Genomic DNA, 20550 nt, shown 5'->3' with positions numbered 1-20550 from the left:
ATAAAATATTATATCGAACTCATCTTTTGAGTGATATTATCTTTTTTTGATTAATTAATATTGCAAAATTATATATAATTGGTAAGAACATCATGAAGTCAGAAACCCAAAGTCTTTTAAATAGTTATTTTATTCTTTGGTTATTTTGCACAATCTGTATTATCCAAAATGCTAAAATTAATTTTTGAGATAGATCCCAAACTAATTTTTTATATGTGAAATTATCTCAATAATTGTAAACTAAAATAAAAAACATTTTTGAAATGAAACTTTAGTTCGATGATAAATATTGTGGGTCGAATTTCAGTTAATTCCTTAAATTGTAATTGCACGCACATATCAATTATAGTTGTATAAAATATATAGTTATAGTGGTATTTCGAACAATTTATACATATATATATATATATATATATATATATATATATCGTGAGGTTTTTTGAGATGGTAAATATTATAATAAAAATTGTTCTTGGGCGTCCCACCCAATAATTGAAACTATTTTATTGAAGTAAAATGTTTTATTGTCAAACGTTTCGGCTCCTGATTTGACTCATCTTTAGTGCATACAAATAATTTTAAAGAAAAAACCAAAAACACGAAAATTATAATGCACCAATTACTATAACAAGTTATAAAGCATGACTTTTAATAACTATTAAATTAAAATAAATATTAAATTAAATAAAATAGATGAAAAAGATTTTAAAAAATGACTTCTCATCGAGACATGTTATATGCTTGGAGAAATTTTAACGAGTCAACTCGTTGTTTTTTTTATGAAATTTTACAATTGCATATCTAAAAAATCAATCTGAATCATTCCCGTAATTCGAAATCATCATCAAAAAATACAAGTTTCTAATAATCAATGAAATGACAATTAAAACTTTCAATGAGAAAAAATAAAAATCATTCTTTCAGAAAGAAAAAATATATCCACAATATTTTCGCATCGGGTCACTATATATTTTACTTTATGTTATATACTTTTAGGCAAAAAATGATAGAAGTATCAAACAATAATAATTATTTACAGAAACAGATAATTATTTTACTGAAAAAATAAGCAGTGTTAATATTTACTTATCAGAAAATGAAGTAAAATAATATATCTTTAATTTCTTTTATAAAACGTTGGGATTCCACCTCCTAAACGTATCGAACGCATTAAACCACAATCAAGATCTACATATAAATAAAAATATTGTAAAATGTAACATATTTATCATTGCGATAATCCAAATAATTTAATAGCATTAAAAGCTGTCGCTAAAGCTACCTCCTCAGGAGTTTTATTCATAAAAGCTGCCAAAATTTCAGCAATGGCAGGAAGACAACAAGGTTCATTTCTTTGGAAGGTACAATATCTATGTAAAAACGCTTTTGATCTTTCAGTCAAACAACATTTTATATTTTCAGGAAGCTTTGAAGCTCTTATATTGGGAAACATAAAAGGCGAATCGGAATGAACTAACAATCTATTCAGTGGCATTGCGTCTTGTTGAAGAAGTCTTCTCACACCTGTATCGGATTTGTCTTTGCATAGGTAACCTGTAACAAATTGTACGTCACGAATAATAAGAATTTATTAAATATGAATTCATGGTGTAGAGACAATTTTCCGGAGATTGAAACTAAAGTTTTCTATACTTTCCACCAATAGTCCAATATTGTTACTAAAAAAAATATATTAAAGCATCGATTGGAAAATGTATTTACTCTCACAATTTTAGTAAACGTTCAATAACAATATACAGGAAAAATAATTACCATACATAATAAAAACAATATTGTGAGTCAGCACTAAATTATGCATTGGTAACCAGGTTATTTATTTAAACCAAGACTAGAGTTGGCAAACAAAATATTTTTAAATCTTTTAAACTTTAAATTTTAAGTCTATAATTGCAAAAAATATTACATAAGTGAAACAGTCAAACAAATCAATGTATTATTGATAAAACGACTTATATGGTGATGATTAATGATTAATGTAGCAATTACATGTGATAGATACATGATCTGGGAAAATTATGGAAAACTGTGACTCAATTACAAAAATGTCATATACAAAACATTCAAAAGCCATAAAAAGAAAAGCAAATCAATATATAGCATAATGGTCAGTAAATGTAGAGCACAAATATTTGGGCAAGTATAGACTATGAGAGTTCTTACTTTAGGTAACAAGAAAAACAAGAAACACAGCAGTCTCAGTGCAACTTTACAATAATGAGAACACTACCGACAAGGAATCTAATTCCTAAATTTCATAAAACTTGATAAAATGACACATTTACAGCTTGGATTCGCATAGATCTGAGATATGTACTAAAAAATCCATAAAAAAGAAATAATCTATAAGGTTATTCAGAAAGTCACTTCGTTCGTTTTTTTACCACCAGAATTTAACTATATTTTTTTGAACCTAACATCACACTTAAGCCTCATAATTATTATATAATTTGAAAACTTACATTTAAAGCATGCGTGTAAAAATTGTAATCAATTACATGCAGTAGTTTTTGGATGGTGCCATTTTGAATACGGGAAGAATCAAGCAGAATTTTCGACATATTTTACTCTCTTTTGCCATAAAAAAGAGTAAAAAACTGTTCAGGTCAAAATAAAATTGACCGATGTGGACGGAAATGACGTGTTGAATGTACGACAGTGCCAAAATTGGTTTGCTAATTTTAATTCCTGGTATTTTGATGTCCAAGATGCACCAAGTCCAAGAAGTATGGTTGAAGCATATAAAGACCCGAGAAAGACATTAGTTGATGCAATCCGACGAATAACAATACATGAGAAAAAATTTAGGCGGTAAAACCTTTACCTCAAATCAGCCTGTCAACAAGCACTTCGATCAGGTTTTTACCAATAACCACCAAAAAAAATTATGATTTCGGAATTATAAAATACCAGAAATATGACAAAAGATGCTCGATCAAAACTGCCAATACATAATTAATATTAAAGTATTTGCTTATTGTACGAAAATTACGTACCAAAATGTCTTTTGATACGCAATATGAAATCTGGTTAAAATTGGAGAAGTTAAAAATGATTTACAAAAAGCAGCATATGAATAACTACTGTGAAGAAGAAACCATAAAACAGTTGTATTTCAAATGATATGATAAATTTGCCTATTTGCACGATCGAAGATTGATCATTTTTGAAGAACAAATAAAAGAACTGATAGCGATACATTGATGGCGATAAAATGATATATTGATAGTAAAAAGCGCAATTTTGTCATAAGTTTTAATGAAGAAATTGAAAATATGCATGCAAAATATATGACGAGAGTGAAAATAGTTTTTCAAGAAAAATTAAAATCATTTGCATCACTTTCAGAAAAGTTGGTTAAAGCTGATGAAAACACTGAATAATGAAAACCGATAAACAACTCGTAATTTGATTAACTTAATACTTTCTAAAGCAGTATCATCCAAAAATTATATTTAATAGAATATAATATCTAAGACATTTTCATAGATAATGAATCAGGTGAGTCATAAGCGCATAAAATTAATTCAATTGATAGCCCAATTAAATTAACTCAATAACAAGATTAAAAAAAAAGAAACGGGATAGAACTTTCTGATTGCGAATAGTTGTTAACTAGAGCGTATTGTAATAAATTTACGACTATATCGTTTAATACAATTAATTTTGATTTTACTCGATTTCGATTGTCTATTGTAAATAAAAACCAAATCGCATCTTTATTCATTATGTACGAATATTCGAAATTATGAGCTAATTGGCGCCAAACGAGAGATAACTTGGACTATAAAATAAAAAAAGGTTAGCATTTGATGTAAAATAACACTAGAAAATTATTCGTAGCTATAATAGCTAATGAAGGCTGCTGATGCAAACACTACATATATTTATATAATGGTAATTTTCATTTATATAATGGTAAATTTCAATATATTTTTGTCACTCCCTATTTTCGAAGGTAACGAACCGAATAAAGTTCAAATATTATAATAGTTTACACATAAGATTTTAAGCATGTATTTTGTATGTGTCCTCAAAAATAATCCAATTATTTATATAAAATTATATCCATCATATTCTTTTAAAAAGAAAACGTCTCGAAAAACAATTTAGTTCTTAAAAATAAGTAAGTTTACCTGTCAATCCTAGATAAAATCCAGCATCCAAATACTTGTGAGCTTCTTCCGAGGAGCCTGTAAATGAATGTATAACTACTGGAGGCAATTGGTCTTTAGGAACTTTTGATACAATATTCAATAACTCATCTTGAGCTCCGCGTTCATGTATCAACAATGGTTTATTTAAATCGCAAGCTAATTCTAATTGCTTCTGAAATATCTCTTCTTGGACATTATGATCAGAAATTCTTTTTCAAAATCTAATCCGCATTCTCCAATAGCAACGCATTCTGGATTTCTTGCTATTTGCACAAGTTCATCCCAATTTTCTGGAGATTGGGCAATTGATTGAGCATCGTGGGGGTGCACACCTAAATTTGGCAATTGGATAGAAGAAAAAATTGGGTTACAATGTGTTAATCTTAGATAGTGCTTAGATAAGTATTATGAAGGAAAATAACTAATAGAAAGACAAAAATAAAAACTATTATTCGGTTCAATAATAGCCCCAAGACTCAAAATGATATTAAATACAGCCATCTTTAAAGTTTTGGTAATAATTAAGAACAATATTATTAATTTTTTTAATTTGATACTTGAAATATGATATTGGCTCTACGATCGAAAACAAAATTACTTCTATATCGAATTCGTTGAATTTATAAATATTAGGGCGGGTCGATTTAAAAGTCACTTAGGCACATATGATTTTCGGATACTAGGAATCAAAATAAGATACTTTGCTGAAGAAACCATAACTCTGAAATGAATTCTGATGTCCGTGCGTTGACCCAAAATAAGGGTTGAATGTTGAAAAACGCTCAGGGGAGGTCTCGGGGGATGAACCACGGACATAGGTGAATTGGCTTTCGAAAGTTAGTGGGGTCGGTCATATATTTGGAAGCGAAAGGGGCATTCTAAATAGATCAAAATATTTTTTTCAAATTTCAACCCTTATTTTGGGTCATTGCACAGGACATCAGAATTCATTTAAGAGGTATAGTTTCTTCTAGCAAAGTATCTTATTTTGATCCCTAGTATCCGAAAATCATGTGTGAATAAGCGACTTTTTTGATAATATGACCCATACAAATCGAACCGCTCTAATAAATATGGATAGATAAATTAACAATAGATAACATAGAATAACATAGATAAAATAAAATAGACAATTATAACAACATTTTAATCTGCAAGCGGCATTAACTTGTAGAAACCAATTTCAAATTTAAATTTTTAAATAATTTTTCTTATAATTTTCTTAAAATTTCTTATAATAGTTAGTCATAAGTTTTGATGTGCAAATTTTATTTACTTTCAAATATTTTCCTTCATAAACCTTTTTTATATTCAAGTAAAAAGTAATAGTTCAAACTAAAATAGTTAAATTTAAAACAACTACTCAAATAAAAGAATTAATTTCTATAATATTTATATCTGGTGAATGTTTTAAAAATTATTCATTTAACGATTTTTAGTTTGAAACCTGATTAATTTTTTTGAATAATTCTGTTCATGTTGAAATTTTTTGAAAATGTACGAGTATAATGTGTGATATAAATAATTAAGTCAACTATGTAACTAATAAAAATGAAATCGTCAAAAAAATGCTCAATAAATTACACATAGCTATATCGTATATAACATAGAATCGCTTATTGATAAGCCGATACATTTTATTCAATAATAAGAAATGCAGTTCATTGAATTTTTTATAATTAAATATTATTGTCTAGATAAGATTAAATAATGCACTTCTGAACAAATCTAGAACAATTATTCATATAACCGTTCGATTCTACATTCCAAAGTTTTCACTGAAATGAATTATGAAGCTTAAACTTAAACAGAAAATGTGTTTTTTATTTCACAAAATAATTAAAGCTTTATTTTTTAATAATATATGAGTAAAAATCCTGAATCATCATCATCACGCTTTCGTAAGTAACAAGTCATCATACTCAATTACATTTCCAAAAAGTTTATAATAAGTTTTATGAAGAACAGTTAGTCATCATATTTTGTGGTTTTTATTTTTATACTATATTATAGCTAAAAAATTTGATTAGTGACAAAATTATGTAAGATAAAGCAACTATACAGGCTCAAAAATGAAATATTTTATTTTGAAATAATTAAGAATAAGCCGAATTTTTACACATCAATTGCAATTCCAAACAAAACCCAAAAAAACTAAGGAAAACAAATAAAATTATATATTTTTCAAATTTACAAGTAGTAATGTACATATTATAAGTACAAGCTTTTATATAATATTATAATTTAAAAACGGAATTGTTTTAATATGTAATATATTATTGTTTACAAATTAAAATAAATATGGGAACATTCTACAGGATTAAATGATAAAAAGACTATTATTATTATTAGTAACCGTTTTATTTACTGTCCAGTAAAGGACATTCAGTAAATTTGATGAATTTACAACAGTCGGCCGAAAAGGGACATTGTATACTACATTGGCATATTGGAAAAAACAACTCAGTAGTTGTAAATGATAAAAAGATAATAATATTTATTATTAATTTTGTTCAGGGACTAAACAACTGAAATATGTAGACCAATGTTTCGAAGAATTCGTTTCATGGGCTCTGGAATTTTGTTTAAAATAACAATGTGATATTTGTGCAGAAATTCGTGGTTTAATCAGTATAAAAGCTATGGTTAGTGAACTAAACAAAATATCTTAAATAACATATGAAGTAAAATGAATATTTTAGATATTTGTTATTTGAATAGAAAGTGGATAGTACTCGTACTTTTTAATGCAGTCAGTGCGTTGTTTTGAACTTATTGATAAAACTTGCAGAGTTAATTTAAAATTATATTATATATATATATATATATATATATATTATATTATATAATTATATATTATATAATTATATAATTTTTTGAACATTTTTGTATTAATAACAAATATGAACCCTTGACCACGTAGTCATACGCAAAACATTTATAAAAACCTTAATACCTCTGATTAGAATTAGAATTTTAATTTAAAAAAAAATTACATACTGCTAATCCCCTCAAAGGCAGAATACAACTCCAAAAATTTCTAAACCAGTTTTTCTAAAATAAAATACCAAAATATTTTTTTTAATTTTTTGTAAAGCTATATATTGTTATTAGTTAATTTATTTAAACCCACTTATATAATTTTCAACACATATCCCCAATCATGAAAAAATAATAGGAGAAAAAAGAAAAAAGTTTAATAGTAGTCCAGCCATCAAGTAAGTTCACCTCGGAATTGTATATTGACACCCTAAAACAGCGGTTTCCAACCTTTTTTTCCTTGCGCCCCCCTTTTGAAAGAAAAAAATATTGCGCCCCCCCCCTAATTTTTTTTAACAATTTAATTTAAATATACTTAATTGAAATTATGATTTATTCAATCTCGTACCAAATAATGCACAATATACATACATACAAAAATAAACATACAAAAATATACATACAAACATAACTATGGATTATAGGAAAAAAATAATTTTAAATTTAATAAAAACAAATGATATAATATTTCACACAATATTAAAAAATTAATGCGACGGTTGAGCTTGTTTTTCAGCACAAATTTTCTCAAACCGCGGCTCCATTGTAGAAATCGCTGTTCTCAGTTCCTTTTCTATCACTAAACGAGATCGGTACTTTTTTTTAATACTGCTACTGCAGAAAAACCAGTTTCACATAAGTAGGATGTCACAAATGGTAATAAAATTTCTAAGGCTTTATTTGTCAAAGTTGGAAAATCGTCCTTTACTTGTAACCAAAACTTAACAATATTCTTTTCGTCCTGAAACATCTGCTTCAATGTGCTATCACTAGATAAATCAATTATCATTTCCTGCTCTGCCGTTGGAAGTCCAAAATTATCATATTTATCAATAACAAATGGATTTCTAATCCATTAATCTTTGAAGTAATGCGCAAATTGGTTCCTTAAACTAGTCATATGATTGATAATAAGATCTTTACTTGCTTCTATTTCATCATCAGTAACACATGTAGTTTTAAAAGAAGGAAACATATCAAAGTTATTACTTTTCATACTAGCTATCCACAGCTCTATTTTTTTCATAAACGCCGTAATCTTGTCCTTTTGAACAAAAGCATGAATTTGAGTTCCTTGCATTGATTTATTTAAATCACTTAGTCTTTTAAAAATGTCAACTAGATACGCAAATTTTGCGAGAAACTTCGTGTCATAAAATATGTCTGCTTCATCTCTTTTATTATCAGCAAGAAAAATGGCAATTTCTTTTTTGAGCTCAAACACCTTTGAAGTACTTTAGCACGAGAAAGCCAACGTGCTTCACAATAATAAGTAGTGCTTTGTATTCTGAGCCCATGTCATCACACAATTTTCCAAAAAGCCTTTCTCTTAATGGACTATTTTGATAAAATTAACAACTTTTATTATAATTTCAAATACTTCAAGTAATTCTTCACCCATATTTCTTGCAACAAGAGATTGCCTATGAATCATACAATGCGTCCAAACTGCACGAGGAGCCACTTTTCGAACTAGGGCCTGCAGACCAGCATTTTTTCCTGCCATAGATGGAGCTCCATCAGTGCACAGTCCAACACAGTTCTCCCATAAAATACCATTTTCAATAAAAAAGTTATCAATCATATTAAAAATTTCACTCGCCGTAGCTTTGCCTTCAATTGCCTTACAGAATAACAACTCTTCTCTAATATCATTTTCCATAACATATCTTATATATGTTATTAAGTGTGCATCCTTAGCAACATCGGTAGCCTCATCTACTTGCAACGCGAAAGAAGATAATTTAATTTTTTCTATCAACTGATCGCAAAGATCATCAGATATATCTGATATTCGTCTTCCCACCGTATTATCTGCCAGCGGAATGCTTTTAATTTGATCAGCATATGATTCACCAAACATCGTAGCTATTATGTCAATAGCTGCTGGTAGTACTAAAGTTTCTCCTATTGAATGGGGTTTTTTGCATTTAGCAATTCTATACGAAACTTTGTATGACGCAAGTAACGCTTTTTGTGATACAGACAAAGCTTTTGAAAACGATTCTTTCTGTTTATTTAAGTTATCTAATTTTCTTTGGAAAAATTCTTTTGTTTTGCCAACATGATCGGCGTGCACTTTTTCCAGATGTCGTTTTAATTTACTTGGTTTCATGCTATCTGAGGCCAAAGTATTCATACACAGCAAACACATTGGTCGTTCTTGACCATTAATGATCTTATACGTAAATCCCAATGATAAGTACATTGGATCATATTTTCTATGTTTAGTTTTACTATTTTGTGAAGAAACATTTCCATTATTTTCACCACCCTTTTCTTCTGCTTCATTCAATTTTCTTTTCAACCAAGTCACGTATTTATCCATTACAAACGGTTTTTATAACAAATCAAAGAAAATCACTTTTTCACTACTTTTCACAATAATTCCTGGCTAATAATGTGCTAAAACTAAAGCTATAAATTTTAACTCAATAATAATTTAGAAATGATTTTTTCTATATATCAACGCGTGTATCTCCAGCACAACTAATGAACTAATTCGATTTATAGATAACAGAATAAAAAGGATGCTTTTGTTTATTTACTTAAGTTAGTCTCGAGTAAGCACGTGAATATTCGATATGATCCGAGTGTTTATCTTTTGTTTATAGGCCTACAGCTCACTCAACTACAAACGCAGAAACGAAATATTTTGAATGCACCAAAAGTATAGTATATTCATGCTTTTACATTTGTCCTGACAAAATTGCAGCGAAAATTGTAGATTACTTGCATACATTTTGCTGATTTGTTTTTGACACTTACTCAGCATTTAACAACCATATTTTTGAAAGAGCTTCGCGCTCCCCCCTGGGACGGCACCGCGCCCCACCAGGGGGGCGCGCCCCACAGGTTGGAAATCGCTGCCCTAAAAGTTTCTCAAAACCTACATATTATAGGGTGTACGCAACATATGTAGGTTTTGCGACAACTTTTCCAAGGGCGTCCAAATATTTATAGACTTACAGCTGGGTATCTCAAATTCCGAAATTCTTACCTAATTTAAGCATTTCAAAATAATTGATATAATGTGAAATAAAAATTATAAGCATATAAATATGAAGCTCATTGAAATGCCTTCATTTATAAGGGTGACTTTTTCGCATTAGAATATTTTATTTCGTTGCTACTAAGAATTAAAGTAAATCTTTGTTACCTATAATAATTTTAATTGATTTTAATTGGATTAGCAGTTACTGTACTTTCAATACAGTTTTAACAAAAATATATTTCGAATATTTGAAACGGCCCTAGGCCTTCCATTTTGCTAACTCGAAGTTCTCTAATTCAATTAGATTATTTCAATTTCGACACGTATGGCCTTTTCAAGCTTCTTATAAGATGATCCATGCAATTCAAATAAGAATTGAAATGCTTTAAATATATATTAGACAATTTGTTTAGATTGAATTAGATCACATTTATATTTTTTATATAATGTGAAATAAATGTAAATAGTTGTAGTGAAAAAGAATAAAAAATTAAAATTAATAAATAGCAAACAATCAATTGGCCTTTGGACTCTGAGCTTCGATAGTTAATCAACAAATTATAGAATAAATTCTACGTAAGTGAAATTTATGTGTAAAACAGCTGATTTGTTACAGACATTCCACAGTTTTCTGAATAATTAGCTTTGGGAGTTTAATTATATGTTATTTTCTAGCAATCCATACTTAAATTATATACGTGTTTCACCTTCCATTTTCATTATCAAAAATAAGTTTAGTAAATATTTTTGTAATTTATATAATATTTGTGTACAAGACTGTCCTACTGTTAAAATTCAAATAACTAATGTACTTAGTATAAATAATTCTAAATAGTTAAAATACTGTAAATACTGAATAATGCTAATAATTTATGAATTTCCTAAATTTCCTACCTGCAGTCGAGTAAATTGTTCCAGGAAAGAGTCTTGACAAACGCAAAGCCTCTTTGCTTGTTCGGACAGATGTGCCGGTAGACATAATTTTTTGCACACCTATTTTTTTAAATGTACTTAAAACCAAATCACAATATGAAGAAGAATAAAAAATAAATATTACCTGCATCTTTCGCTCTTTGAATAACCGATTCTAAGTCTCGGCTATATTTTTTGTTCGTAAGATTCGCTCCGATATCGATAAGGATTAAGTTTTCGTAACACTCTTTCATTGAATCTGACAAAGGATCATTTAAATCTGATGAACGATCCATAACGAAATAATCTATTAAGCGACTGTGTTATTTATTAAAAACTTTCAATGTCATTATATTTCTATTATTAGTATTAAGTCCTTCTGGTTGCACTTGATAATAAAATAATATTTAAATATTGTATCACAGATTTACAGTTATTATAATTTAAAGAAATATAGATAAAAAGCTGTAAATAAATTACTTAACGACAGACAAATTAATTTTGATTATAAATAAATAGAAAACATCATTACACTAGGTATGTATAAGACTGAAAACGTCAAAGAACTGTCAAGCTGACAAGCAACAAGCAAGCCACATCATTAGCCGGCTCTGCAGAGAGGCAACATTCTAGAAAAAGTGCCATGGACTATGTAAGTTACATGGAGAGTTTGAGAATTGTTCAGGACGATGTAAAATAATTATGATCTTATATTTATACTCTTCTTTTATCTATGCTTTTATCTATGTATTTTTGCATGAATATAACATTATGCGTGAAGTAATTGAATCCAAATTCCAAATACCACATATATTGAACTTTTCTCCCGAAAATATAGTATATACATAGCAATTACAGATAGTTATACATGTATCAATTCAATTTTATTTTGCAATTTGTATATATTATTACATTGAGCAGAGAATGCTGAAAAGTGTATGGTAAAAAGTTGATTACAAATTAGTAGTTACCCTCAGTGGGTTATCTTAATATTATAAAAAAAAAAACTAAAAAAAGAAAAAAACTAATAAATTATAGTAAAATGAAAGTATAATAGTTAATTAAACTCTATTAATACTAAATGATTCTATATACAATACATTGTTAAAAAATTGTTCAGACCTAAAAACTAAAAACATTGTTTATAGTAAGAATAATTTGCTTGACAAGAGCCTAAAAAAATATTTATTATTATTGATTACGGATTTCTTATGAATAAATTAAATAAATTAAAAAAATATGAAAATTAATTAATTAAATTAATTGCAATTATTCTCACTATAAATGTTTTTAGTTCTTATTCTTACTATAACCATGGTTAGCAAAATATATAAGTAATATAAAAATATAGAAGTACTTTATGATTTTAAAAAATATTATAATTCTGTGTGTATAAAATAATTTAAGAATTAAATTATATAAAAATAATATAGAAGAATAATAGCATAATAATAATATTTAAATTTGTATTTTTTAATAACATCTAATGACAAAGAACAAAAATTATGTATCATGGCATATATATAAGAAAAAATATTGTTATGAATTATAAACAAGATAGCGTACCATAAATAAATGTTCAATTGATTACTACCTTCAATTGCAATGAAAAATTGCTGACAATTACCTTAAAGATAGTTGTGTGCAATTAGCTAGACTAGATAATTATGACTTGTTCATTTTTATGATCTGATGAGCATGTTATACATCATAATTTATATATTTGTTATATTTATATAACAAAATTAATTTCACTTATTTTTTTTAAATATAAAAAAAAAAAACATTACTCTTTTATATTTTAAATGTCAATCAAATCATTTGCAATATAAAACAAATTCCAATTGTTTTTCACAATACAAAATGATGTTCAATACAAGTTAAATTCTTTTCCATTTTATTTTCCAAAACTCCGTGTACGATGCCCCATTAAAATGTCACGACTTCAACACCTTTTTGCAGCATATTCAAAATTTGGCGATACGAGATCTAATGGAGAAACTATAACATTAACTCAATCTGATAAATGGATGAAACAAGCAAAAGTTATTGGTAAAGAGATAACAACAACAGACACTGGCATTTGTTTTGGAAAATTCAAGTTATAATCGTTCCAAAATAAAAAAAAAAGTTTAAATGATGAATATGCTAACGTATATTTTAAATTAGATCTCGAACTCTGACCTTCGAAAATTACTTGAAGTTCATAGATGATCTAGCACTGTCTAAAAATGTTGATTCCAAAGAAATAAAAGCAAAATTAAAACATAGCGGTATGCCTGGACTTGCAGCAGGTGCCACTGTAAATAAACTATTTCATATTATTTCTTCTTGATACTAAAAGTTTTGTTTTAACAAACTTTAAATGATGGAGTAAAGTTTACTTCAGGGGTAATTATTAGATAGCAATTAGTTCTCTAAGATTTTGCATCAATCATTAAAAAATATTACTACAAATAATTATGTAAATGTAAATAATAGCGAATAATAAATAATATCGCTTTTAGAGTATCTATTCGAGTTGCGAGTTCTGATATGCACTGGTTTTTCGGTTCAAATTTTGTAAATAATTTAGTAGAAATATATTTTGAACATAAAACCCTTTTCAAAAAATTGGGACCATCTGGGAAAAATTTTGCTTATACAAAAAGTCGAGAGTCCAGGAAAAAAATCCAGGACTCTTCCAGGACAAAAGATATTTTCTAATAAAACTGTTTTCTTTTCTGAAATAACATAGATCGTTGAAGTGACGAGTGCGTTGCAAAGACTAACAGACCCATCAACTTACACTGGAACACATGCCCAACGTTTCGATAGAAGTGGCAAAGGTAAGGGCAAAGCAGGCCGCGAAGATTCAACTAGCAACGACGGATATGTTCAGGGCTATAAACATAAAAATACTTATGATAAAACTCACAATAAATAAATTGATTTACTAAAACTTATTTTAATGCCATTAAGAATATTTTTTTAGATTAAATGTATATAAACCAGTATCTTAAAGCAATAATTAAAATATATTGATATATTTTTGATAATTAAAGAAATATATAATACTCCAGTTTAGTGATATAAGATTCATTTATTCTTATTACATAGATTATTATATTTACACTCATTATTAATAATACAACATATCTATTTAATTAACAAATTTAAGAATTAAAATGAAGAAAAGCTATATATTCAGTCATTAAAAAGTATACATATTATAGTTATTTGTTAAAATAAATCAAAATTAAACTACACAATAAAATTACATATATAAATAAAATACCATACAATTTAATGCTAAAAACAATTTAGGTTATGCTAGTTAAAACAAATAATTACCGAATGCATTGTCTCAAAATTAAGCTCTGTTTCGAAGTTTCAACGCCTGACTTTTTCTTCAATGGATCTGGTACAAAGCATTTCCATAATCTTAGAGTTTCATCAGCTCCAGCACTCATGATTGTTGTACCATCTGGAGAAAGCGCTAAATTCAAAACTCTGGCAGTATGCCCTCTTAATTCAGCCTGTTTCGTCATAGCAGGGAATTTCCAGATGATTAACTGGTTGTCAGTAAATCCATGCCCTGATACTAATTCTTTATATTGTGGTGCCCAACACAGAGCGCAAACTTGGCTGTGGGTATCTGTTGAGCTAACACTAGTTCCTGTATTGACATTCCAAATTTTTATACAACGATCAGCAGTGCCTCCTCCACTTGCTAAAATATTATTTTGCCAAGGGCACCACGCAATAGCTTTGACTGCTGCTTGATGTGAATTGAAAACATGTACAGGAGTAGTTTCTCCATAACATTGGCCTCTGACAGCAGACCATACATTTAAAATATTATCATTTCCACCAGATGCCAAATATCTGCCATCTGGAGACCATTTTAATCCACAGACTTCCTGATCGTGAGCGTCAATATTGGAAATAAGATGTTCACGCTGTCGAACATCACTGTGAATAATGTGACCAGTGCGACTGCCAGAAGTTATAACATAGTTATTCCACGACAAAGATCCAACTCGACCACCATGTCCACTCATAACACGCAATCGTTTCATATGATTACAGTCCCATACCTCTACATTACCTTCAGAAGTTCCTATAGCTAAATGATTGCCTTGACCAACCCAAGCTAAAGAACATGCATGTTCATTACCTTCATACCCTAACAATTCTTCCGTGGTGCCAAATTCAGCATGCCATAAATATACTTGATTGCCTAGTGCAACAGCTAATACATTATCAGGACTCCAGTCCAGTAAATTTAAATAGTAGTCATCAATTATTTCAGGGGCATCCAATATTCTATCTGGGGCATGAGGAATGTACCTGGAACCTGCTTTAGCACTTGCAGGTGTACGTGATTGTGAATAAACCACCTTTAGAGGATTTTGATGAGAATCAGGAGCAGCTGGTGCTTTATTTGAGTATGCTAAAATTCTTTGGTTAGGATTATTACCTAATGCGTTATTGACGAGTCTCTGCATCTCAGATTCCCGACTGGATACCACTTGATCTTCGCCATTCTCTTGACTAGATTGTTGATTAAATTTGAAATGCCCTAGTTCAAAATTGGAGTTAGCCCTTGAAGGGATAAAACGATCACCTACATCTCCAGGTGTTTTTGTCAATTTACCTGGAGTCGGTGTGCCAGAGGACTTCTTTGGTGTTTTTGAAGGTGTCTTCTTACTGCCTCCAGGTTTATATTTGTTAGGTGTTTTAGAAGTTGTGCTACTAGAATTACACAGCTGACTCTTGGACAACTTTTGTCGAGAAATATTACCGCTAGAACTGCTGGTCGAAGCATCCAGTTCTTTCTTTTGCCATCTAGGTAACGGTCCCTTTGTTATAGCACCGTCAAGTGACATAATATTATTGAATTCATTTAAATAATTGAATTGAGCCATTAGTAAAGTATTAATTCAAATTTTGCGTAACTTCAATAAATGACGAAAACTCAAAACATTCGTCGTTTTAACAAAAGATAGTTTGATGATGACGGTTGACGTATATTTTTGAACAAAGCTTAGTTCATAGATTTATTCAGAAAACCACAGAATAATTAAATAAAGATACGACACTGCAGTCCATTCAATGTCGCCAACAGAGAATAACTATGGGTGCGTTCGACTTGGACGCTTACGCGCTGTGAGCGCTCACGCTTATAAGCACGAATTTTTAGCGTTCGACTTGGCCGATAAGCGCTCAGAATCGATAACTAAATTCCGTTCGTTTTGGAAACTGTGAGCGTCAATAAGCATCAAAATGGCGGCAACTGGCGGTAACGGTAATTGTGTAAATTTTATTACTTTCTGGATCATTCAGCGGGATTATAAACAATTTAACAATTAATAAATAAATGAAATTTGGTTTGCTTATGCTTAATTCATATTAATATTAAAATTAAAATTTAAAATTATTTAAAATTAATTAAATTTAAAATTAATTAATATTAATATTAATATTAATATTAAAAAATAAATGTGATATACAACTTGGCATTTTTGCGGGATTATAAAAAATTTAACAATTAATGAATAAATGAAATTTGGTTAGCTTATGCTTAATTATTAGTAATATTAAAATTAAAATTTAAAATTATTTAATATTAATATTAATATTAAAAAATAAATGTGATATACAACTTGGCATTTTTGCGGGATTATATAGAATTTAACAATTAATAAATAAATGAAATTTGGTCAGCTTATGCTTAATTAATAGTAATATTAGAATTGAAATTTAAAATTATTTAAAATTAATTAAATTTAAAATTAATTAATATCAATATTAATATTAAAAAATAATTGTGATCTACAGCTTGCCATTTTTGCGGAATTATAAAGAATTTGACAATTAATAAACAAATGAAATGACAGATAGTAAAAACAACTGACGCTCACGCTCACGCTGCCCTACCTCTGTGGCGTGAGCGTATGTGAGCGCAAAATATGTGCTACGAGCATCCTACGATGATGCTACGAGCGTACTTATGTGACACTCACAGCGCCAAGTCGAACGATGAAAGCGCGCTCACGGCGCGCTCACAGCGCGTAAGCCCTAGACAATATAAGGCGTAAGCGTCCAAGTCGAATGCACCCTATTTCTTCTTGATCAAATTTGACAACTATTTGTATTTATTTGTCAACATACTAGATTCCTAGACAATATAATAATTGCTTAGATTACTTAAAACAACATTAATAACCAGGTGATGATTAAACTTTATTTTTACTAATTAATGAAAAATAGATAAAAAAAATTCTATTGAGAAGTAACTATCATAAACATATCATAACAAATAAGTTATCATTAACAGGATAATTAAAACGATATGAGCTTTTAATAAATGAGCTTGAGGAATATTAATATTAAATTTATTAACTAAACTCATCTTACTACTAGTCAGATGATTATTGAATATTTCATATTTTCAATATCAGTATTTTATACTACTCAAATATGAATAGAACCCAAGACAACAAAATGCTTGAAACTAACAAGGTTAGTAACAACATGTATTATTATATCTATTTTTAAATAATATCTAATAAATAATATAAAAATTGAATTATGTTCGTAGAGTACGTCCCAATTAACACTTATATGTCGCATATGTACGCTTCAATGTGAAAATATGAAGAATCTTTTTGAAGATGTAAACAAAGACATATTGAAAATATTAATGTCTTTTACAAATACAAAGGTAATGCTTGGATATTTTTCTTTCATGAATATTTGAAAAAAAAAAAACAAATGTTATAATAGAAAGTTCTAATTCATATTAATAAACTTTCAGCAATAATTTGATAGTTATACTGATTATTATAAAAGTTCGGATTAATGACACTTTTTCTTATCATACTTTTTTTTATTTAGTACAGAGAAGATGATGATCTACCTCAACAAATTTGTTTAAAGTGTATAAGAGAATTAAAGCGTTTGAACACATTTAGATTGAAAATTCATAACTCTGAAAGAAAGCTAAGAAAGTATTTTTCTAAAACTGAATATACGAGTAAGTATTTATTTATAAAATTGGTAAATAATGAAGTACTTAATATTGGCTTTCATTCAGAAGGTAATCTTGAAAACCAGGAACTCACTGCAAAGCCATATTTATGTACTATTTGTGGTTTACAAATTGCTCATTCAAGTTCTTATACTGCACATAAAAGAATGCATACAGGTGAATATGATGTGGAATCACTATTTGAATATTTGAAGGTTTGATATTCATATTTATATGCTTTTGATGTGATGATTCATGTGTTCATTGAAATGTTACTAATATGTGACAAAAATAATAATTTTCAATAAGTGATTCATATTTCGAATCCTTTTTAATACTACTCTATAGCTCTAGAAATTATTTTGTAATTCAGATTTAAATAAGTTTCAAATACCAGAAGACATAAAGGGTCGGTTTTACGCATTGAAGATATTATAATAGTTATAGCATTTGCAATTCATAAAATGTAGAATTTAAGTTCTATTATCTGTTGATCAGGAAAACGCTATTGCTATCGGTTTTCAATATCATTTAGATTATCATATTATAATTATGAAGTAACATGTATTACCATATATAATATTCACTTAGGTGAGAAGCCATTTGAATGCTCGAATTGTTTGAAAAAATTTGTCTCCAGCAGTGCTAGAGCACTCCATATAAAGAAAAGAACTTGCTTCAATACTGATAATATTGATAATACTGATAAAACACTGTATTTGTGTTACACTTGTGGAAAATCTCTTTCGAGTTCTGACTCTCTTGATAGCCACATGAAATTACATAGGGGAGACGCTAAACATACTTGTCCAATATGTGGTAAGTATTATTTATTTATTTTCATATTTATGATTAAAAGCATTTTCATGACATTTAATTTAATTTTAAGTAATATTTTTTTATTATATTAAAGATAGAAGTTTTTCTCGCTGGGATCATTTGCAATCGCATTCAAGAACTCATTCTGGCGAAAGGCCTTATAAATGTTCATTTTGTGATAAAGCTTTTGCTCAATATAGTACTTTACAAACCCATCTCACAATACACAATGGAAAATCATATACTTGTGACACATGTGGCAAAAATTTTCCTAGACCTTCTCATTTAAAACAACATCTAATTACTCATTCAGGTAAATAGTTTGCCAGAAATATTTGTATTTGCATAGATCTAAATTTTTTTCTATTCATCTTAAAATTAGAAATTCATTACATTATTTATATTATTTATGGTATAAGATGAAGTAATATAATTCTATAACTAAGAAATCTTCTAAGGACATTAACTTGTTGTTTTCATTTTAATTTTTTCTATATTTTCAGAGCAAAAACATTTACAATGTTCATATTGTGATAAAAAATTTCACTTTAAGAGAAGTTTAGTTTCTCATGAAAAAATACACCAAGGTTCGTATGTTGTAAGATTTTTATATAGTCTTTTTTTTTTTCAAAACTCTTCTGATACACCATGAGCATATCAGGAAAGATATAGTATTTTCACAATCTGATTTATTTATTAATACTATTTAAACTTTATTATAGGTATAAAACCATTTAAATGTCAATCATGTGGCTCAAGTTTTACTCTTAAACAATCTCTAATTAGTCATATGGTAATACATACTGGAGAACGGCCGTATTTATGCAATATATGTGGTCGTTCTTATACACAGTCTGGAAGGTATGATATAATTTGATAAATAATTACAAATATATTGAGGTTGATTTTTTATATACAACAATTTTTATTAAACCAGTTATATTATACTGTACTGTAAAGCAGTATACAATCATGTTATCAATTTTCACTTGCATGGCAAAATATTTTTTTTTTGAATAATCAAGAAGCTTTGTTATGAATATACTTTCATAGCAAAATAATATTTTAAATATATTATGTTTAAGGCTTAAGATGCACATGAAGAGTGCTCATGAAAGTGAAGAAGAGATCAGGACAGACACAGATGAAGGACCAAAATTCATAATCAAAGATGCAGAGATTTTTGAAGAACCTATTATTGATAACAACTTGCTGGATCCAAATACTTATGAGATTATTATTAATAATAATGAAAATTATTTAGCTGCACCGCTCATGGTCTTGACTTCAAATATGACAGAAGAAATTTTAGGAGAGCATGTTCAATATTGTTAATGAATGAAATTATATTGAAATACATAATATATTTTTGTTCAATAAATACAGCTTGTTATTTTTTATTATTTTACGAGAGGTTTATTTATTTATCAACAATTGCAAAATCAATTAAATGATACAATTGTGAACAAATTACCAAAATTAATTAATTGTCTGAAAGAGAATTTGAACATTACAAGTACTAGGTTTAAAATGCTATTTTTACTAATATTAAGATTATAAAAAATCGGCTCAATCTTTTCTTTGTAACTAAAGGT

The 20550-nt window shown here is 28.2% G+C and overlaps 3 protein-coding genes, 1 long non-coding RNA gene and 1 pseudogene across 4 annotated transcripts; 3 read left to right on the top strand and 2 right to left on the bottom strand.

The window, feature by feature from the left end:
• Window positions 1-1157: 1157 nt before the first annotated feature.
• On the bottom strand, window positions 1158-11501 carry LOC113385091 (annotated as a pseudogene).
• A 1554-nt stretch (window positions 11502-13055) lies between these two features.
• LOC113385690 (TPPP family protein CG45057-like) lies at window positions 13056-14047 on the top strand. Its single transcript, XM_026623533.1, has 3 exons — window positions 13056-13222; window positions 13291-13423; window positions 13859-14047. The coding sequence occupies exons 1-3, from the start codon at window positions 13056-13058 to the stop codon at window positions 14045-14047; spliced, it is 489 nt and encodes a 162-aa protein (XP_026479318.1).
• A 403-nt stretch (window positions 14048-14450) lies between these two features.
• LOC113385099 (cell division cycle protein 20 homolog) lies at window positions 14451-16120 on the bottom strand. The gene has a single exon (XM_026622907.1). The coding sequence runs from the start codon at window positions 16029-16031 to the stop codon at window positions 14451-14453; it is 1581 nt and encodes a 526-aa protein (XP_026478692.1). The 5' UTR covers window positions 16032-16120.
• Window positions 16121-17303: 1183 nt separating this feature from the next.
• On the top strand, window positions 17304-17829 carry LOC113385468. Its single transcript, XR_003367999.1, has 3 exons — window positions 17304-17335; window positions 17444-17628; window positions 17708-17829. It is a non-coding gene; the product is annotated as an uncharacterized LOC113385468 (long non-coding RNA).
• Window positions 17830-18067: 238 nt separating this feature from the next.
• Window positions 18068-20290, top strand: LOC113385689 (gastrula zinc finger protein XlCGF7.1-like). Its single transcript, XM_026623532.1, has 7 exons — window positions 18068-18142; window positions 18203-18313; window positions 18728-18955; window positions 19050-19268; window positions 19459-19542; window positions 19678-19816; window positions 20041-20290. The coding sequence occupies exons 2-7, from the start codon at window positions 18304-18306 to the stop codon at window positions 20288-20290; spliced, it is 930 nt and encodes a 309-aa protein (XP_026479317.1). The 5' UTR covers window positions 18068-18142; window positions 18203-18303.
• Window positions 20291-20550: the final 260 nt, after the last annotated feature.

This window comes from Ctenocephalides felis, unplaced genomic scaffold (assembly GCF_003426905.1).
Source record: "Ctenocephalides felis isolate EL2017-DRISC unplaced genomic scaffold, ASM342690v1 CF-g0.4_SCAFFOLD_03571, whole genome shotgun sequence".
Classification (NCBI taxonomy): Eukaryota; Metazoa; Arthropoda; class Insecta; order Siphonaptera; family Pulicidae; genus Ctenocephalides; species Ctenocephalides felis.
This window is presented reverse-complemented; position numbering and strand designations above follow the sequence as displayed.

Coding starts and splice junctions, on each gene's coding strand:
- LOC113385099 (XM_026622907.1), bottom strand. CDS start 16,031: ATGGCTCAATTCAATTATTTAAATGAATTCAATAATATTATGTCACTT.
- LOC113385690 (XM_026623533.1), top strand. CDS start 13,056: ATGTCACGACTTCAACACCTTTTTGCAGCATATTCAAAATTTGGCGAT. Junction 13,223..13,290: donor ATTTGTTTTGGAAAATTCAA/GTTATAATCGTT, acceptor ATTTTAAATTAG/ATCTCGAACTCTGACCTTCG. Junction 13,424..13,858: donor GACTTGCAGCAGGTGCCACT/GTAAATAAACTA, acceptor GAAATAACATAG/ATCGTTGAAGTGACGAGTGC.
- LOC113385689 (XM_026623532.1), top strand. Junction 19,269..19,458: donor ACATCTAATTACTCATTCAG/GTAAATAGTTTG, acceptor CTATATTTTCAG/AGCAAAAACATTTACAATGT. Junction 19,543..19,677: donor TCATGAAAAAATACACCAAG/GTTCGTATGTTG, acceptor ACTTTATTATAG/GTATAAAACCATTTAAATGT.